Source organism: Fusarium graminearum, chromosome 1 (genome assembly GCF_000240135.3).
Source record: "Fusarium graminearum PH-1 chromosome 1, whole genome shotgun sequence".
Taxonomy (NCBI): Eukaryota; Fungi; Ascomycota; class Sordariomycetes; order Hypocreales; family Nectriaceae; genus Fusarium; species Fusarium graminearum.
This window is the reverse complement of record NC_026474.1, coordinates 11449709-11463959: the sequence shown is the minus strand read 5'-3', so window position 1 is coordinate 11463959 and position 14251 is coordinate 11449709. Positions and strand designations below refer to the sequence as shown.

The following is a 14251-nucleotide window of genomic DNA, read 5'->3' as shown; positions in this document are numbered from 1 at the left end:
GTAGGTACTACTCTTGTCCTGAGAGATGTGGAAAAGCAGTGAATTTAAAACACAAGCTCCATTCAACATTCTGCACAGCTACCCTCATTTGGCTAGATTGTTCAACGAATTCGCTGCTCTTTATGCCACAACATGCAGCCTCAATTGCACACCTCCAATCAAGTAGTCGATTTGGCGAGGTCGGTATGACAGTTGGGGCTTGACGGATTGCCTATTAAAATCTGAGGTAAGATTGCCAAGCTAAAAAGCAATAATTGGTGGAACATGGATAACATGATACGGTAGATTCAGTCAGCGGTGAGATGATATGATAAGCTATATATTTGATTTGTTCATCAGTGTCTCGCTTATTTGGCCATTCTCGTCATCTGGTACATGTCAGAGTTAGGTAGACCCGTTGTGAATTTGCATCACTCGAGGCAAGCTACCTATTGGTGACACAGGAACGATGCAGGTTCCCTTGCAGACCCAACTCGGTATTTCAAGACAATGCCGAGGGCGGGCAAGATCTTATCTTACGTTGACCCTAGCTCAACGTCGATCCGTCAGAAAATAGCAAGATATATTTGAGAGGGGCTTGCGTCACCTTATATCGAACATGCTGTCTGCTGTCACACATCATTCATTACCAAACTAGGACTTTTACCGCTCAGAAAAGCCCATTTAGATATGTTAATCCAATTGCGAGTCTCTGTGTCGTTTGTCATCCGGTACCCGATATATCATTGCTATTCTCTTGATTCGCAACTCGTGAAGAATAAGGAGCACCGCGCTCAACTGAACATTTTGAGAACGGTATCTCGATGCTAAATTGACTATCAATTTTAAAACGATAGACATTAACTCTATACGTATCTATCAAATTTTTTATAAAATTATACAAATGTTATAAGGACAGTGGAACACGTGATAAGAAGTCTCAGTATCACTCGTGATTTTGCACAGTTCCTAACCATCGTATCAAAACTCATCTAAAAAGCACCTTCTGGTTCTCGGTGAGTGGACTGAATGGCATGATATCAAAAAATCTACCAAAGTAAATCTAAGAATAAACACTAAAATAAACCGCTGCCAAAAATACCTTTCACGATTTCATCAGGTACGCTATCATCATGGTGGCCGCCACCAAAAAGACTGTTTGCAAATCCACCAAATAATGATCCACCAATAATTTGAAAGACTGTACCTATCTCCTTGTTACTGAAGCCAATCGATCTCATCAGGCCATGGATCTCGCTAGGGCCCAAGTTGAAGACATCGTTGAGACCTGAAACTATCTCCTGAGCGCCGAAGCCTGCGTCCTTCATGGTGGAAGCCACTTCGCTAGCAGTTTGGTCAAAGGCATTGTGCAAGACATTGGCAACTGAATCAACCGCTGTGATGACGCCTTGCTCAACCTTACCGGCCCACTGAGCTGCAGTGTTCAGAATGCTGCTGAATATGTTCTTAGCGTCCTGCTCGATTTGGGAGAGAATGGACGATAAGACATCACTCAATGTCGAGATGGGAAAGTCGACTTCAAAACTACCGATGGTAAGGGTTGCTCCTTCAAAGTCAAAACTGCCCCCGAGTGTTATGATGACACCAGACCCTGAACCAACAAGTCCCAAGTTTGCGCTGACTGTAACGTCCAGGTCAATGGTTCCCAGACTGACATCGGCGATTGTGGGCAGCGAAATACTTTGGTCAATTCCGTACGAGAATGTGGCAGCCAAGTTGTCAAGCCTGGTTAATGTACAGGTCATCTGCTCGGTCAAGATAGCACCAAAGTCCAGATCGAACGTAACGGCTGTCGATGTGATCTGCGCAGTGAGTTGCTCATTCACTATTTCCAACAAGCTCACGCTGGCGTTGAGGTATAGGTAAGGCGAGGCTGATGTCTGGATCTTCAACACTGGACCTCCCGCAGCCACCAGCTGCTGAACGGTCGAGTCTTTGTTGGCCTGCTGCATCGCAGCCGTTGTCGCCAACTGGTTGTTGTTGATGGGATTGCCGGCAGCATTCACCTTGTCGGTAACGCCCTTGCCATCACCCCCAAACTTGAAAAGGTCGCCCAATGAGAGAGGGGCCATCTCAATCTCGGCGTTTATTCCGTTTGTGGGATCGATTGCTACGTCGCCATAGAAACTCAAGAAAAGGATGTCTGCACGACATTTGAATCCGTAACCGATCGGGGAGAGCGATCCATCAGGTAGTACCACAGGTTCCATGGGGTTCTCGGACCATTGGAAAAACATATCGTTGAATGAAACCGGCAACTCCAAAGGACATTGGGAATTGGTGAAGATAGTAATCATGTCCGTCAGTTGCATCTGAGGTACGTAGAAAGAAACGTAGAGCGGGTTCGGGGCTCCATCTTCTAACTGACACACGACAACAAAGGAGTCATCGTCAAGTGCCACTTGAGCCCCGCTGGCAGCGTCGCCAATATGCAATCGACCAGACAAGCCTACCACTGCACCTGGTGGCTCGAAGAAGACTCCAATGCCTACCCCAAACGAATCAAAATGTACACCCTTCATGAGGGTAGGTGTAGGGAGAGTCATATCGCTTCCTTCCACCTGTACCCCGAAGCTGGCCTCGAGATTGTCGATGGTCATGGTGACCTGGGTGTCGAACTTCTTCTCAAAGACAGTGAACGGAACGGTACCAGCAACCTCAAAGGTGACGAATTTGAACATTGGGTTGATGCTAATGGTGACATTGGGATCCTTTATGGTCAAGTTTCCCAAGTCTCCACAGGGTACCTGCATAGTATCAAGGCTGATAGTGAGCTGCGTTCCGCCAATGCCTTGGTCAAGGGCACAATTGATGTTGATGCTGATAAGAAGCAGTTTGGAGTTGAATAATGACATGAAGAATGTCAACGCTTCATCTGACTTGGCAGGTAATAGACTTTTGTCTACCATCGCTTGAAGAGCAAGTACACCATTGCTGGTGCTGCAAGTAAACTTGGTCACCGTAATATCCGGTAAGCCGGACGGCCAGGTTCCACCCATTGATGTCACGAGACTGCTCAGAGAGTACACAGCCTGATCCATGGGCATGGATTTACTGACAGGCTGCTCAGCGGCATATGTGATACCCATCATGTAGGTAACAAACGTGCAGCTCGCGTAGGCCGGATGTTGAGCAAAGAAGTTGGTTACGGGATCCGCCAGTGGAACTGACTGATCTTTCCAGAGCGCATTGAAGGCTACCGTAATCGGATCCTGAGGATTGTTTGTCATAAAAGTGATAAAGTCCATGGTCTGGGCCATGGCATTCACATCGGCCTGCGTCACGGCAAACGGCCCGATGGTGAACGGTGGCAAGTAAATGAACCGCGCCAGAGGGGAGTTGGTCGTTGCATTGCTAACTATCAGTGTTGATATTGGGGTGATGAGCGTCACTGAAGCTACGGTTTGGCCGGACCGTTGTAAGCAAGTCAAGGTCCGAAAAGTTGCTTGTCTCTTGGGGATGAACAACTGGCCAAGGTTGTACCTTACGGGAAGTTCGACTCTGGGGGGATTCAGTTTTGTAGGACCAGATGTAGCGGTACGGCCAGTACAGTGAGAGAGTGAGGGGTAAAATGGTAGTAGGATGCAAGATGCTGCAAAGATATCGCAGTGGTGATTGTCGTTGCTGAACCCGTTTTATACAATAAATACCAATTGGGTTGTTGTTCAACACTTTCATGCTGATAGCTCATCCATACTCCGGCTGTGCACCGTCCACATACCCCGTCAGTTCATCTTGGCTAAGACATACATATCCAGCTGAGGGCGCTAAGCAGACTATGAGTTCTGGAACCTGCATGTCTCTAAACTATTTCACTTACATCCTAACGGCTTCAGTCTAGACCAGCCACAAAAGGGAAAAATGAGCCAATTTAACGTCTGTAGTCTTATCACTATCAATGGTAAGTCCTGAGATAGCTAATTCAAATTCACCTAGACAATAGTGGCTGGCTGAGAGGACTTCTGTAGTTATGGTCAAGACCATGTTCAATTGATATCACATGCCCAAGTAAACCATTTTCGGCTCAAGCAAAAACATTCTCAAACTCTACCTATCACATTCAAATAAATTCGTCTACGACTGAATCGAATGATAGCTGTAGTAAACATTATCAGTGCATCAGAGGTATAGCGAACCTCCCAAAACGTAATACAGATCACCAAAGGATGAATGTGTTACTCATTCGATCTTTGCAAAGATATGAGCTTAACAGTAAAAATAAATACTGCAACAATATCTACAAAACCATAGACAAGTCAATGAGACACAGGGCTCAGCAAGTTCACCAAAGTACAGTTAAGTACCACCTACAAATGTGAAATTTAAGCGGTAAAGTATACAGCTCGTCGTTGAGTTCGAAAAGACTATACCAACTACAGAAAGAATGTGCGGCTGAGCCCGAGGCTAACTAATCTAGGCGAGTGATAGGAATGATAGCTGGCAAGCACTATTAGACGAGTGGCGCTAGCTATTGAGAGATACGCTGGAGCCAGCCCGGTAAGGAACGACTTTGACCAATAGTATCTGCAGTGGTGGACGGTTTAAATCAATAGGCTGAATCAAAGCCAGCTGAGTGCAAAAGTCTAGACTGTCTGTCTTATCACACTGAGCCGCTGCGTCGTATGGGTACAGAAGTGCCAAATCATTGGGCAACGTTAGCGAACGAACCTCAGCACCAGCAGTTGCAAAGAATGCTTGATTCCTGCTCGATATATGTATATATAAATAGAGGGAGAGGGAGCCATTCATAATATCCTCATCACTCAATCCATATTCACACCATCCGTACTCACTTTTACTTGTCTATTTTACCCTACTTCATCATGTCTTCCGGCTTTACTATCACAGTTACCAACAACGTGGGTTACGATGTGGACATCTTCAATGTCTTCAGTCCCGTCTCCAATCCCACCCCCGGCACGCCAGTGGCATTGACCTACACAAAGTTGGCCACTGTACCAAACGGCGCCGTTGCCCAGCAGGTGCAAGGCGTGCCGGGTGGTAGCAGTCTGCAGGCGATGATTACAGGAAATATCGAAACCCTGAACGGCAACTACTACCAGCAGTTCCCAGCGGCCGTGATGGGTGTTTCCCTTTTCGCAATGACACTTGACTTCACTCTCACTAGTGAAATGCTGCAAAACATGGTGGACTCGTTCCAGTTCATCAAGTACATGCAAGCCAACCCATCCTCGGCCCAGGCTAAAGGGTTCCGCACAGCACTAGCCCAGAAGACCCCCGAAGATGCGATCAACGCGTTTTTCCCAACCACTGCTAGTTTCCAGCAATGCACTTACAGCACCTGGAATACAGTATTCACATGGCAAACCCAGTTCACGAGCGCCTGGCAAGGTACATACTACCTCTACCCTACGGACAGCAGCACTGCCGCTCCAAATGCCACTCCAACTGCCCCGACTCTTGTGGCAACCCTGGCGATTACGGCCAGTGCAGAGGCCAGCTCCGCAGTACTGACAATGGCTGCCAAAGGCGGTCAGAGTACTCCGGTAGCGATGCCAGGTGATGGCACTATGCAGGAGCAAAACATAGGCACTGGCAACCTATCCGTGTCCCTCAACCCGGTCTGGTTGAATGTTGTCCAGACCAGCCACAAGACTGGGGATGTCTACAACGTCATTGGGGCTGCGTTTGCGGGCACTATTAACAACGTGAACGTCGCTGGTAACATCAACCAGCTTGTGGTCCCAAGCATTCCGAGTACCTCGCCGACCTTTGGCAGCGTGATGTCATCTATTTGTCATTATAGTGATAAGCTTGGATCCTTGATAGGAATCTTGACTGGAGTTGCGACGGTCTTGATCATGTTCAAGGATAGCAAGGCGGCCGAGAAGCAGAGGATCCTCGATGCACAGAAAGAAGCCAAGACCGAGTCAGAAGCGAAAGATAAAGAAGCCAAAATCAAAGCGGAATCCGACGCGAAATTCCAGTCTGAGTTTATCCAAGCGTCGCCAACTGTCGAGTTTCGGGCTTCTCAAGCGGTTGATGGGTACAAGGAGGTAGCTGTGGCCGATAATGTCCAAAAGAACATGAAGACTGTGCTAGGGGAAGGAGAGAAGCTGCAGCAGGAATTGACCGATGATCCTTCGAATCCAGCAATTGAGAAAACGGACGCTGATCTCGGAGGCGCCGTTGAGGACCTTATGAAAGCGGACAACCCTGGCACGAGTCTGGCCGATGATCAGGCAATTTTGAAAAATGTCGACAAGACTGTTGCGGACACAAGCGAGGATCTGAAGACCGAGGTGCAAGACGCGAACAATACGGCTTCAAAGAGTGAGCAGACGGCGGAAAAAGGCGTCGAGAAGGTTGCTGAGGATGTAAAGAACCAAGCTGAGGAAACCAAGGAGGTAAAGAAGATGGAGGAGGCTGAGGCCGAAGCAAAAGTGTCTGATCCGGTAGATGGCAACGACTTTCGCAATGAGAAGCGAGAAGGCGGAGGCGAGGGCGAGGGCAAGGGCGAGGGTGTACGTATCGGAGAAGGAGAATAGACCAGCGGTTAGACCATGCCGCTTGCAGTCACCCTCTTTCTGCTAACCCTCAGAGGCCGACAGCGTTCCAAACCAGTATCAAGTCAGATTAGGTTTATTTCTTATATGCTCTTTGAATACATTTATTATGCCTCGCAGACCCAACTTGAACTGCCACGCCGTGAATCCACATTCCGTATTAAACAATCATCTTGTTCCCATATTTATCATTGCGTCTTGACCTAATGAGACAATACATAGATTTGGGATATGCATTGTCGAGTTATCCTTAATGAAACAAATTGATGGTCCTAACCGTAGTATAACTGAAACTCAACAGTAAGACTTCAGATATAAAAATCATGTCTATTGGAGAACTACTGCTATCAGTATCAATTTGAGTTACATAACATGTATCGCCACCCGATATAAAATGATACACTGGCATCCCGATACACATTTAGAACGGAGTATTTTATACCTCTTGAAACATAACCAGGTATTACAGTATCCTAGAACTCCTTGTTAGACTGAATAAAACATTTTGGATGGGAAGAGACATACTTACTTATCCCGACGGAAAATTCGGGAAATCATAGATCTGAACTTGTTCTTTTTCCAGGGTCTGCTGACAAACTTGGAGTTTCTGCAATGGTCAAACCCCACGACATCTGAGTAAGGAGGGGGTAGATCATGTGTAGTTCGACTCATTCGCGGCCCAGTGAAACTGCAACCGACACAGCGGCATCTATTTTGGGGCAAGGAGTAGGAGGTATAAGGAGTCTGGAAATCCACATAACGATCCATTTTGCTAAGTGCTGACAACTTACGATAATGAGTAAATATCCTAATGCAAGTAACTAATGGTTCAACTTGAGTAAAATAGTTTGGTGTGTTGCAGTTTGTAGAATAAATCAGTAGCCCTCAAGATAAGGCGTATTTCGGCGAAATGTGCTCGGCGAGACATTCGCCGAACGTGACGCACCTAAACTTTCGCCGATACCACCAAACCCTAGATAGACTAGGGTGAAAGCGCCGCTTCGACATGGGCCGGTAGCGAAAAGACGTCATGAAGACCAGCGGCAAAGTATCCATCGATTCGGGCCAACGTCATTAGCAACATTGGAGATACTTTGCTCTGGTCTCTTGCAATCTGACGCCAAAACATCAGCATCTCCTTGGACCTGGCCGCCGCTTCTTGTGTAGGTGATTGGATAAAGACAACCATGACAAGACTTGACATGACGGCGAAACAGATATTCGACCCTTGATAGTTAGCGGAGTCATGAGAAGAAGGAGATGGCCATCACTCACAGGAATACCAAAAATCGTGGAAACGAGCGGGTAATAAGTTCTTAACTAGACTTGAGAGGCTCGTAGCCCATGCCAATGAAGACTGATGGAGGTTCTGAATGACTGTATGATGTGATCTAGTACCATCGGCGGAGCTTCTTAGTGGTAACTCGAGATGTGAGAGATCTGGTACATCCCAGCAGAGGTTCTCTACATCTCGCGGCTGGAGTTCCATAAAAAGAGAAGCTTCAGCAAGCTGTTGATCATCAATAACAAGTGGCGGTACAGCCGATGGCACGATGGGTCGTAGAAGTGCTCTCCATACGTACGTGACCAAGGTTGCGTGTGCGATGAGTATTGCTGCCGGATATGATTCATTGTCGTTGAGCATGCCATTGTTACTTGTTCTTGATGCCTCTGGGACTTGTACCGAAGCGCGCCATGAGCTTAGTTGTTCAAATATGGGCTGCGCTGTTTGGATGGAGAGCGACAGATTCTCAGACAGCTTCTGTGACGCCTTCAATGAACTGCAAGGAAGTCAGATTGTTGCATTATAACACAAAAATAGTCAAGAACTTACTATAAAGAAGACTGCACCGAGTGTGCAATGACCGAGAGACGAGCCATGTCCCGGAAAGGCCTCGTAATCTCAGCATGTCCAACATTGGTGCATGGAATACTTGTAGGAATGGCAAAATCAGTATCATCCAGTTCACCAACGTCCCACTCATCGTCAGAAATGTATGGAGGACGACCCATAAGTAATGATAACCAGCTGTCCTCGATGTATAAAGCCCACCACAACCGGGCACGCATCTGTTTCTCTTCAGCAGGAATGGCGCACATACGAGTTTCAAGATGCAGACCCAGATTCTGTGCTATCCCTACCAGAGTGCCTAGCCAAGTCCATTTGAACGTGTCTGTTGTAGTAGCGAATCTGTGATTCATCGTTGCATGGAGACACATGAGGCCTGCCGTCAAAACACTGAGATCTGGGGTACGAAGTTGTTGTTGCAGGCTTTCATGTACAATGTTCCATATGTCTGCGCTGGGTAACTGATGGTGTATTTCAATGATGGATAGATGCTCATCGTTTCGGGCAAAGGGTAACGCAAGACCATAAATAGCACCGAGTAAGTGGCAGGGAATATGGTCAAGAGCGGTCGATCCAGGAAGTGGGTTATCGAGTAAGTCCTGGCTAAAGTAACTTGAAGATATAATGGGCATTAGAGTGTAGATATGTTTGTAGAACCTTGCGGATCGAGTCAGTCTCGAGTCTTGCAAATACCACTATAGTTTGACTTACAGCTTGGCAAGCCTGATGCCCATGGACACTGAAATGAGCCCGTTAAGCCTGGATCTTAAAGACATCATTTTGTCCAACGTTGCATCATTCGTTAACTTCGGGGTCACGATAAAGTGTACAGGAATCTTCTGCCGGTTTGGAACTCCACCAATATTTCGGAACTGCAGACCATAGAAGCTTCTGAGTCCATAGTCATCGAACCGGCAGTGGCGTAGCAGCCAGGGATCTGCCTCGGAGGATGATCCTAGAAGGGTTGATGACTGTCCCTGTATATCATCCACTGACCTGGAAAATTGCAACTGAGTTGTGGTGGCGACACTACTAAGTGTTTGTGCGTGATCATACGGGATCTCGGTCTCGGGTGTAAAGACTGGAGGAGTAGCCACGAAGATCGTTGGTCTATCAGAGTGTTGTTCGTCAGATACTCCGAAGGAGTTGTCAAGGCCCAATGTATCATCGTGAGAGGTATGATGGACAACTGGTGAATGAGCACTGCTAGAAACGGATGTAGTCTTGCTCTGTCGTGTAGTACGTCTTGATCGTCCTTCGAAAGTACATGGAGTCTGAGAGTTTTCACAGCGACGGCAGTGCGATTTGCCATCCTCTATTTGACACCGAACCTTCCGGGCACGACATTTATCACAGGGTCGACGCCTAGTATGGAGTCGATAGGCGCGTGTGCCAGGTTCGTTGCGAGTTCCGCCATCATCTTCTTCGCTATTTTCCATGCTGGGTGTTGAAACGTAGCTTAGGATAAAACCAGTGAAATATTGAGGTACATAAATAACAAACTTGGGTTAGATGACTGGAAATTTAAAAACTAATAGTGCTAAGTCATAGTCGGCACTGTTTTTGATAAGGTAGACTTGATAAGGTGCCCTGCTTTGGCCCATTCCTTGCTTAGTGCACCGCTACACCTCAAATGGCTAGTGGTTTACACGACCGCTAACCTCAAGGTAGAAGCTCGCTTGCTTCGATACCATTTGAAACAAAAGACATGGCAATAAATGCAGTTCTGCAATGTATCAACTATAGTTCTATCTACCAAATCCAAACCAGACGGTAAGCAAAGTGTGCTTCCGTAACTATCTAGTACAAGAACGTTTGTCTCGTCATAGGAAGAGAGCTCACCGGCTCAGACTTGAGTGCCATTCCATCGCAAGTGACAGCCTGTAGAGAAACGAGATTAGCACAAGTCAACTCCAGCGTCAAAAAGCACTTACCAAAGTCTCGGGATCAACATCAACGTTGGGTGTAGCGCTGTTAAACTTGAGATCACTCTTCTTCACCGTTCGACAGTTCTTCACGACCTCAATCTGCTTTTTGAGATTGTACGAGTGAACATCGCCACCTTGTGAAGCGCTTGCTTGAGAGACAAACATGACGCTGGACTCGGGATGTAGGGCCTAGGAGGTAGATTAGAAATTGCGCATCAAATCATTGAAACACAGTACTTACTCCATACATTGGTCGGCCGACCAAGGGTTCGACATCGGAGAGACTGCGAAAGGTTAGCATTGTACCATATTGATGGGCAGCAAAATCTTACGCTCCGTTGGGATCTCCCTGGATAAAAATATTAGTAACCATTCTAAGGCATGGGGAAAAAGAGACTTACCATTTGCGCATAAGTAATAAACCCCTTCTTAAGAACCTGGAATGGCTTCGTTCCAAACTCAGCGGGGTCCCAAATGACCAAGTCGGCCAATTTGCCCGTTTCAACACTGCCAACCGTATGACTGATTCCTTGTGTAATGGCAGGATTTATGGTATACTTGCTGATATATCGCTTGATACGGAAGTTGTCTGCACCAGTGTCCTTGTCCTCTGCTAGAGCACCGCGCTGGAGCTTGTTCTTATGAGCCGCCTGCCAAGTGCACACCAACACCTCTGCTGATCGACCCATAGCTTGAGAATCCGATGACATAATGCTGATCGCTCCAATGTCATGAAGAATGTCCTCGGCTGAAATGGTTTCCTCTCGGATACGGTTCTTAAGGAATGAGGCATCATCGGGATTGTCCTTTGAGAGGCGGTGACAATTAGCAGCCATGTCGATATGCTCTTCAATCGTGTTTGTAGTGAAAGGCATTGTCGGGGAAGTGCTGCTGGGGAGTACATTTGGGTACGCGACAAGCTTGATGACGTCGGGTGCATGACCGCCACCTGCGCCTTCGACATGGTACACATGAATGCTTCGGCCTTTGAAGATTGCTGCTGTGTGTTCAAGGAAGCCTGCTTCGTTGAGACCATCGGTATGGATATGGCATTGGATGTCCTGTTCTTCGCAGACACTGCACACATAAAGTCAGCATGATACATTCTATGTTGGAAGGGGTAACTCACTTCAGACAGTTCTCAATTGTGGAGGGTGTACATCCAAAGTCCTCATGTAGCTTCAATGCAATAACACCGGCGTTGATCTGATCAAGGAGTCCGATCTTCTCGGAGTCACTTCCCTTTCCAACGAGTCCGAAGTTGACAGGTAGCTGATCGCATGCTTGCATCATTTGTCGAATGTACTTTTTGCTCGCAGTGCCATTGACAGCTGTAGACGAGGTGCTGTTTGCATCAGTACCAAATATCTAAATAGTGTTGAGGTGCTGATACGTACCTTGGGCCGGTACCGCCTCCAAAGAGAGTCGTGATACCGGATGAGATCGCCTCGAATGCCTGCTGCGGGCAAATGTTATGGACGTGAGTATCGACTCCACCAGCGGTAACAATTTTACCACCAGCGTCAATGATGTCCGTGTTTGATCCAATAACCATGTTGTCAGAAACACCATCCATTACACTTGGGTTACCAGCCTTTCCAATGCCAACAATGATGCCGTCTTTGATCCCAATGTCAGCCTTGAAAATGCCAGTCCAATCAATGATGACAGCGTTGACGATAGCCAAGTCGAGACAATCGGCATCAGCACAACCGCTCGCGGCTCCCATGCCATCACGAATAGTCTTGCCGCATCCCAATGTGCACTCGTCGCCGTAAAATGTGTAATCTTTCTCAACTTTGGCCCAAAGGTCAGTAGACCCAAGACGGATCAGATCGCCTGTTGTAGGACCATATGCAGAGGCATACGCTTTTCTACTGATTGAGCACGGTCGAATAAGACTTTGCTCCTCTGATGCTTCAAGCGAGTGCTGATAACCCGCCTGTTGCAGTTGCTGGAGGATGTTCTGGGCGTTGTGACGGTTGACCGGACCTTTGGCAAGGCCACTCCCACCTTGAATGACCTTTGAGCCTCCGATTTGAACTAGAGTTACGGATTTCGGCTCATTGGGCTCGAAACGCAGAAACTCTCCAGCTGGAAGATCGAGATGGTAGCCGTAGGCCTTTTCGCGATCAAAGTTGAGATCAGGGTTTGTGTCCATGAAGTGAAAGTGAGATCCGACCTGAGGGATTAGTAATTCTAACAATTATGTAGGTTTCGCTGTATGACTTACATGAACGGCTCGAGTCCCTTTGTTCGTAACAGTGATTATGACTCGGTCACGCCCCGCGTTGAGAATGATGTCTTCAGCCTCTGCTGGTTCAATAGCCCCTGGCATCGCCAAAGGGTGAAAGTCCGCCTCGTTGACAGAAGGAAATAATTCTGCAGAGGGAACTGGAATGAAGCTTCCGTAGAAAGCCATCTTCAAGTCTCCTTCGTCAGTACTGATGGGGTTATGGATGGTAATCAAATGAGTTCCAGTCTCAAAAGTGCCTTCGACCTGCATCTGTTTGAGCGTAGCAACGACAGATGGGTGAACATGTCGTCGGCCCAGAATAATCTTGCCAAGTTTCATGAGATCGGCGACAGAGTAATCTTCGTTATGGATGATCTTGACAAGTTAGCGACATCAATGGCCGGCAATTTGGAAACAGTCAATACCTCTTGGAGAACATTGGAAATGAGAGCCTAGATAATTTAGTATTTATCAACATCTTTGTCTTGGAAACATGACTTACACTAGACTCTAGATGATTGAGCTTCCTTCCATGTGCCAGCCGCTTCTGAGCAAGATAACCGGCATGAGAAAAGGCAAGTTTCTCAACCTTGATGACATTAGTATCAACAAAGCACAATGGCAGGGGTATTTCGTACCTCACGGGGTGTGTAATGCATGTTTGCAGGATTATTGAACTGTAGGAAGGTTGGTGGGACTTTGTTTCAAGTGAACGGTTGATAGATGTATCATCAGGACATGCGTGGTGTTGTTGCCACGTTTGAAGAATGCCGTCTTTATATCACTTCCATAAAATAGTGATGTTATGATACAGATAGACTGACAATCTAGTTCTTAATTGTAAATTCGGCGAAATGAGGTTTATTGGGACATTGATCGCTATCCAGATGGCGATAGATCTAAAAGATAAGAATTTCGGCGAAATGGCGCCGAAAGCGAGGATCATGATCTCATTGCGCCAAGATACGGGTGTTGCCGAAGGATTAATGTCGATACCGCGAAATTCACGTCTTAGTGTACAAAAATAAACAGTCTAAAGAGCATAGTCTAAGTAGCATAAGGTGGCCTGCTCATTTCGTCTCTTATGGTTAAAGTGGTCAATGTTTCTAATATCTTATGGATTATGCCTGACAAAGCCAACTTTCTGAATTGAATTGCTATGGCATACCTAGGCGGAAGATGCACAGAGGCAAAACAAGCTGCATGTCTTTCAGTACCTGGGTTGCATTTTACAATTCTAGTTTTCTTCTCATACCCTTCTGTACAGTCAGGCTTTTTAGCTGATCATAGGGCCTCCCAGACTATAGCTTGCGTTGGTTTGTTAATAATAGTGTCAACCCAAATCACTCTCAGGTCGGAATAAGGCTATTCTAGGCAGGCACCTGGGCTAGGTCAGTGATTGCGAAACTCCTACACCACCCCGTATCTTAACCCAATGGGAATGGCCAAATATTTTGTGCTTACCTACCTAATCAAGTACAGCAAAAATAGAAAATCTCTTTTCCTAATGAGGGCTGCCCGGCTTCTGTTTTGCCAGTCCATATCCGACAATAGAGAGTTGCTGAACAGTTTGGGTTTGGTGTGCCGAATATTTCGGTGCCGAATTTCAGGGCAGTGGTCAATCAGGAGTTTCGCAATCACTGACCCAGCTCAGGTTGCACGGGATTGAGCCGATGCGTTATCTGACCGAAGTCTTGCTGCTTGGATGCAT

General features: G+C 46.8%; 3 protein-coding genes across 3 annotated transcripts; 1 reads left to right on the top strand and 2 right to left on the bottom strand.

Annotated features, from left to right (window-relative positions):
• Positions 1–1055: 1055 nt before the first annotated feature.
• Positions 1056–3260, bottom strand: FGSG_13798 (uncharacterized protein; the record flags this gene model as incomplete). Its single annotated transcript, XM_011321332.1, has 1 exon — positions 1056–3260. One exon carries the CDS (start codon positions 3258–3260, stop codon positions 1056–1058), a length of 2205 nt encoding a protein of 734 aa, XP_011319634.1.
• A 1563-nt stretch (positions 3261–4823) lies between these two features.
• Positions 4824–6734, top strand: FGSG_10628 (uncharacterized protein; the record flags this gene model as incomplete). Its single annotated transcript, XM_011321331.1, has 3 exons — positions 4824–5352; positions 5491–6485; positions 6573–6734. 3 exons carry the CDS (start codon positions 4824–4826, stop codon positions 6732–6734), a joined length of 1686 nt encoding a protein of 561 aa, XP_011319633.1.
• A 1109-nt stretch (positions 6735–7843) lies between these two features.
• FGSG_10627 (urease) lies at positions 7844–13199 on the bottom strand (the record flags this gene model as incomplete). The annotated part of the gene is made up of 14 exons (XM_011321330.1): positions 7844–7904; positions 8111–8308; positions 8362–8829; positions 9088–9650; positions 10219–10257; positions 10311–10473; positions 10637–10653; positions 10706–11381; positions 11434–11649; positions 11702–12486; positions 12538–12810; positions 12966–12992; positions 13043–13129; positions 13179–13199. The coding sequence occupies 14 exons, from the start codon at positions 13197–13199 to the stop codon at positions 7844–7846; spliced, it is 3594 nt and encodes a 1197-aa protein (XP_011319632.1).
• Between the last annotated feature and the right edge of the window lie 1052 nt (positions 13200–14251).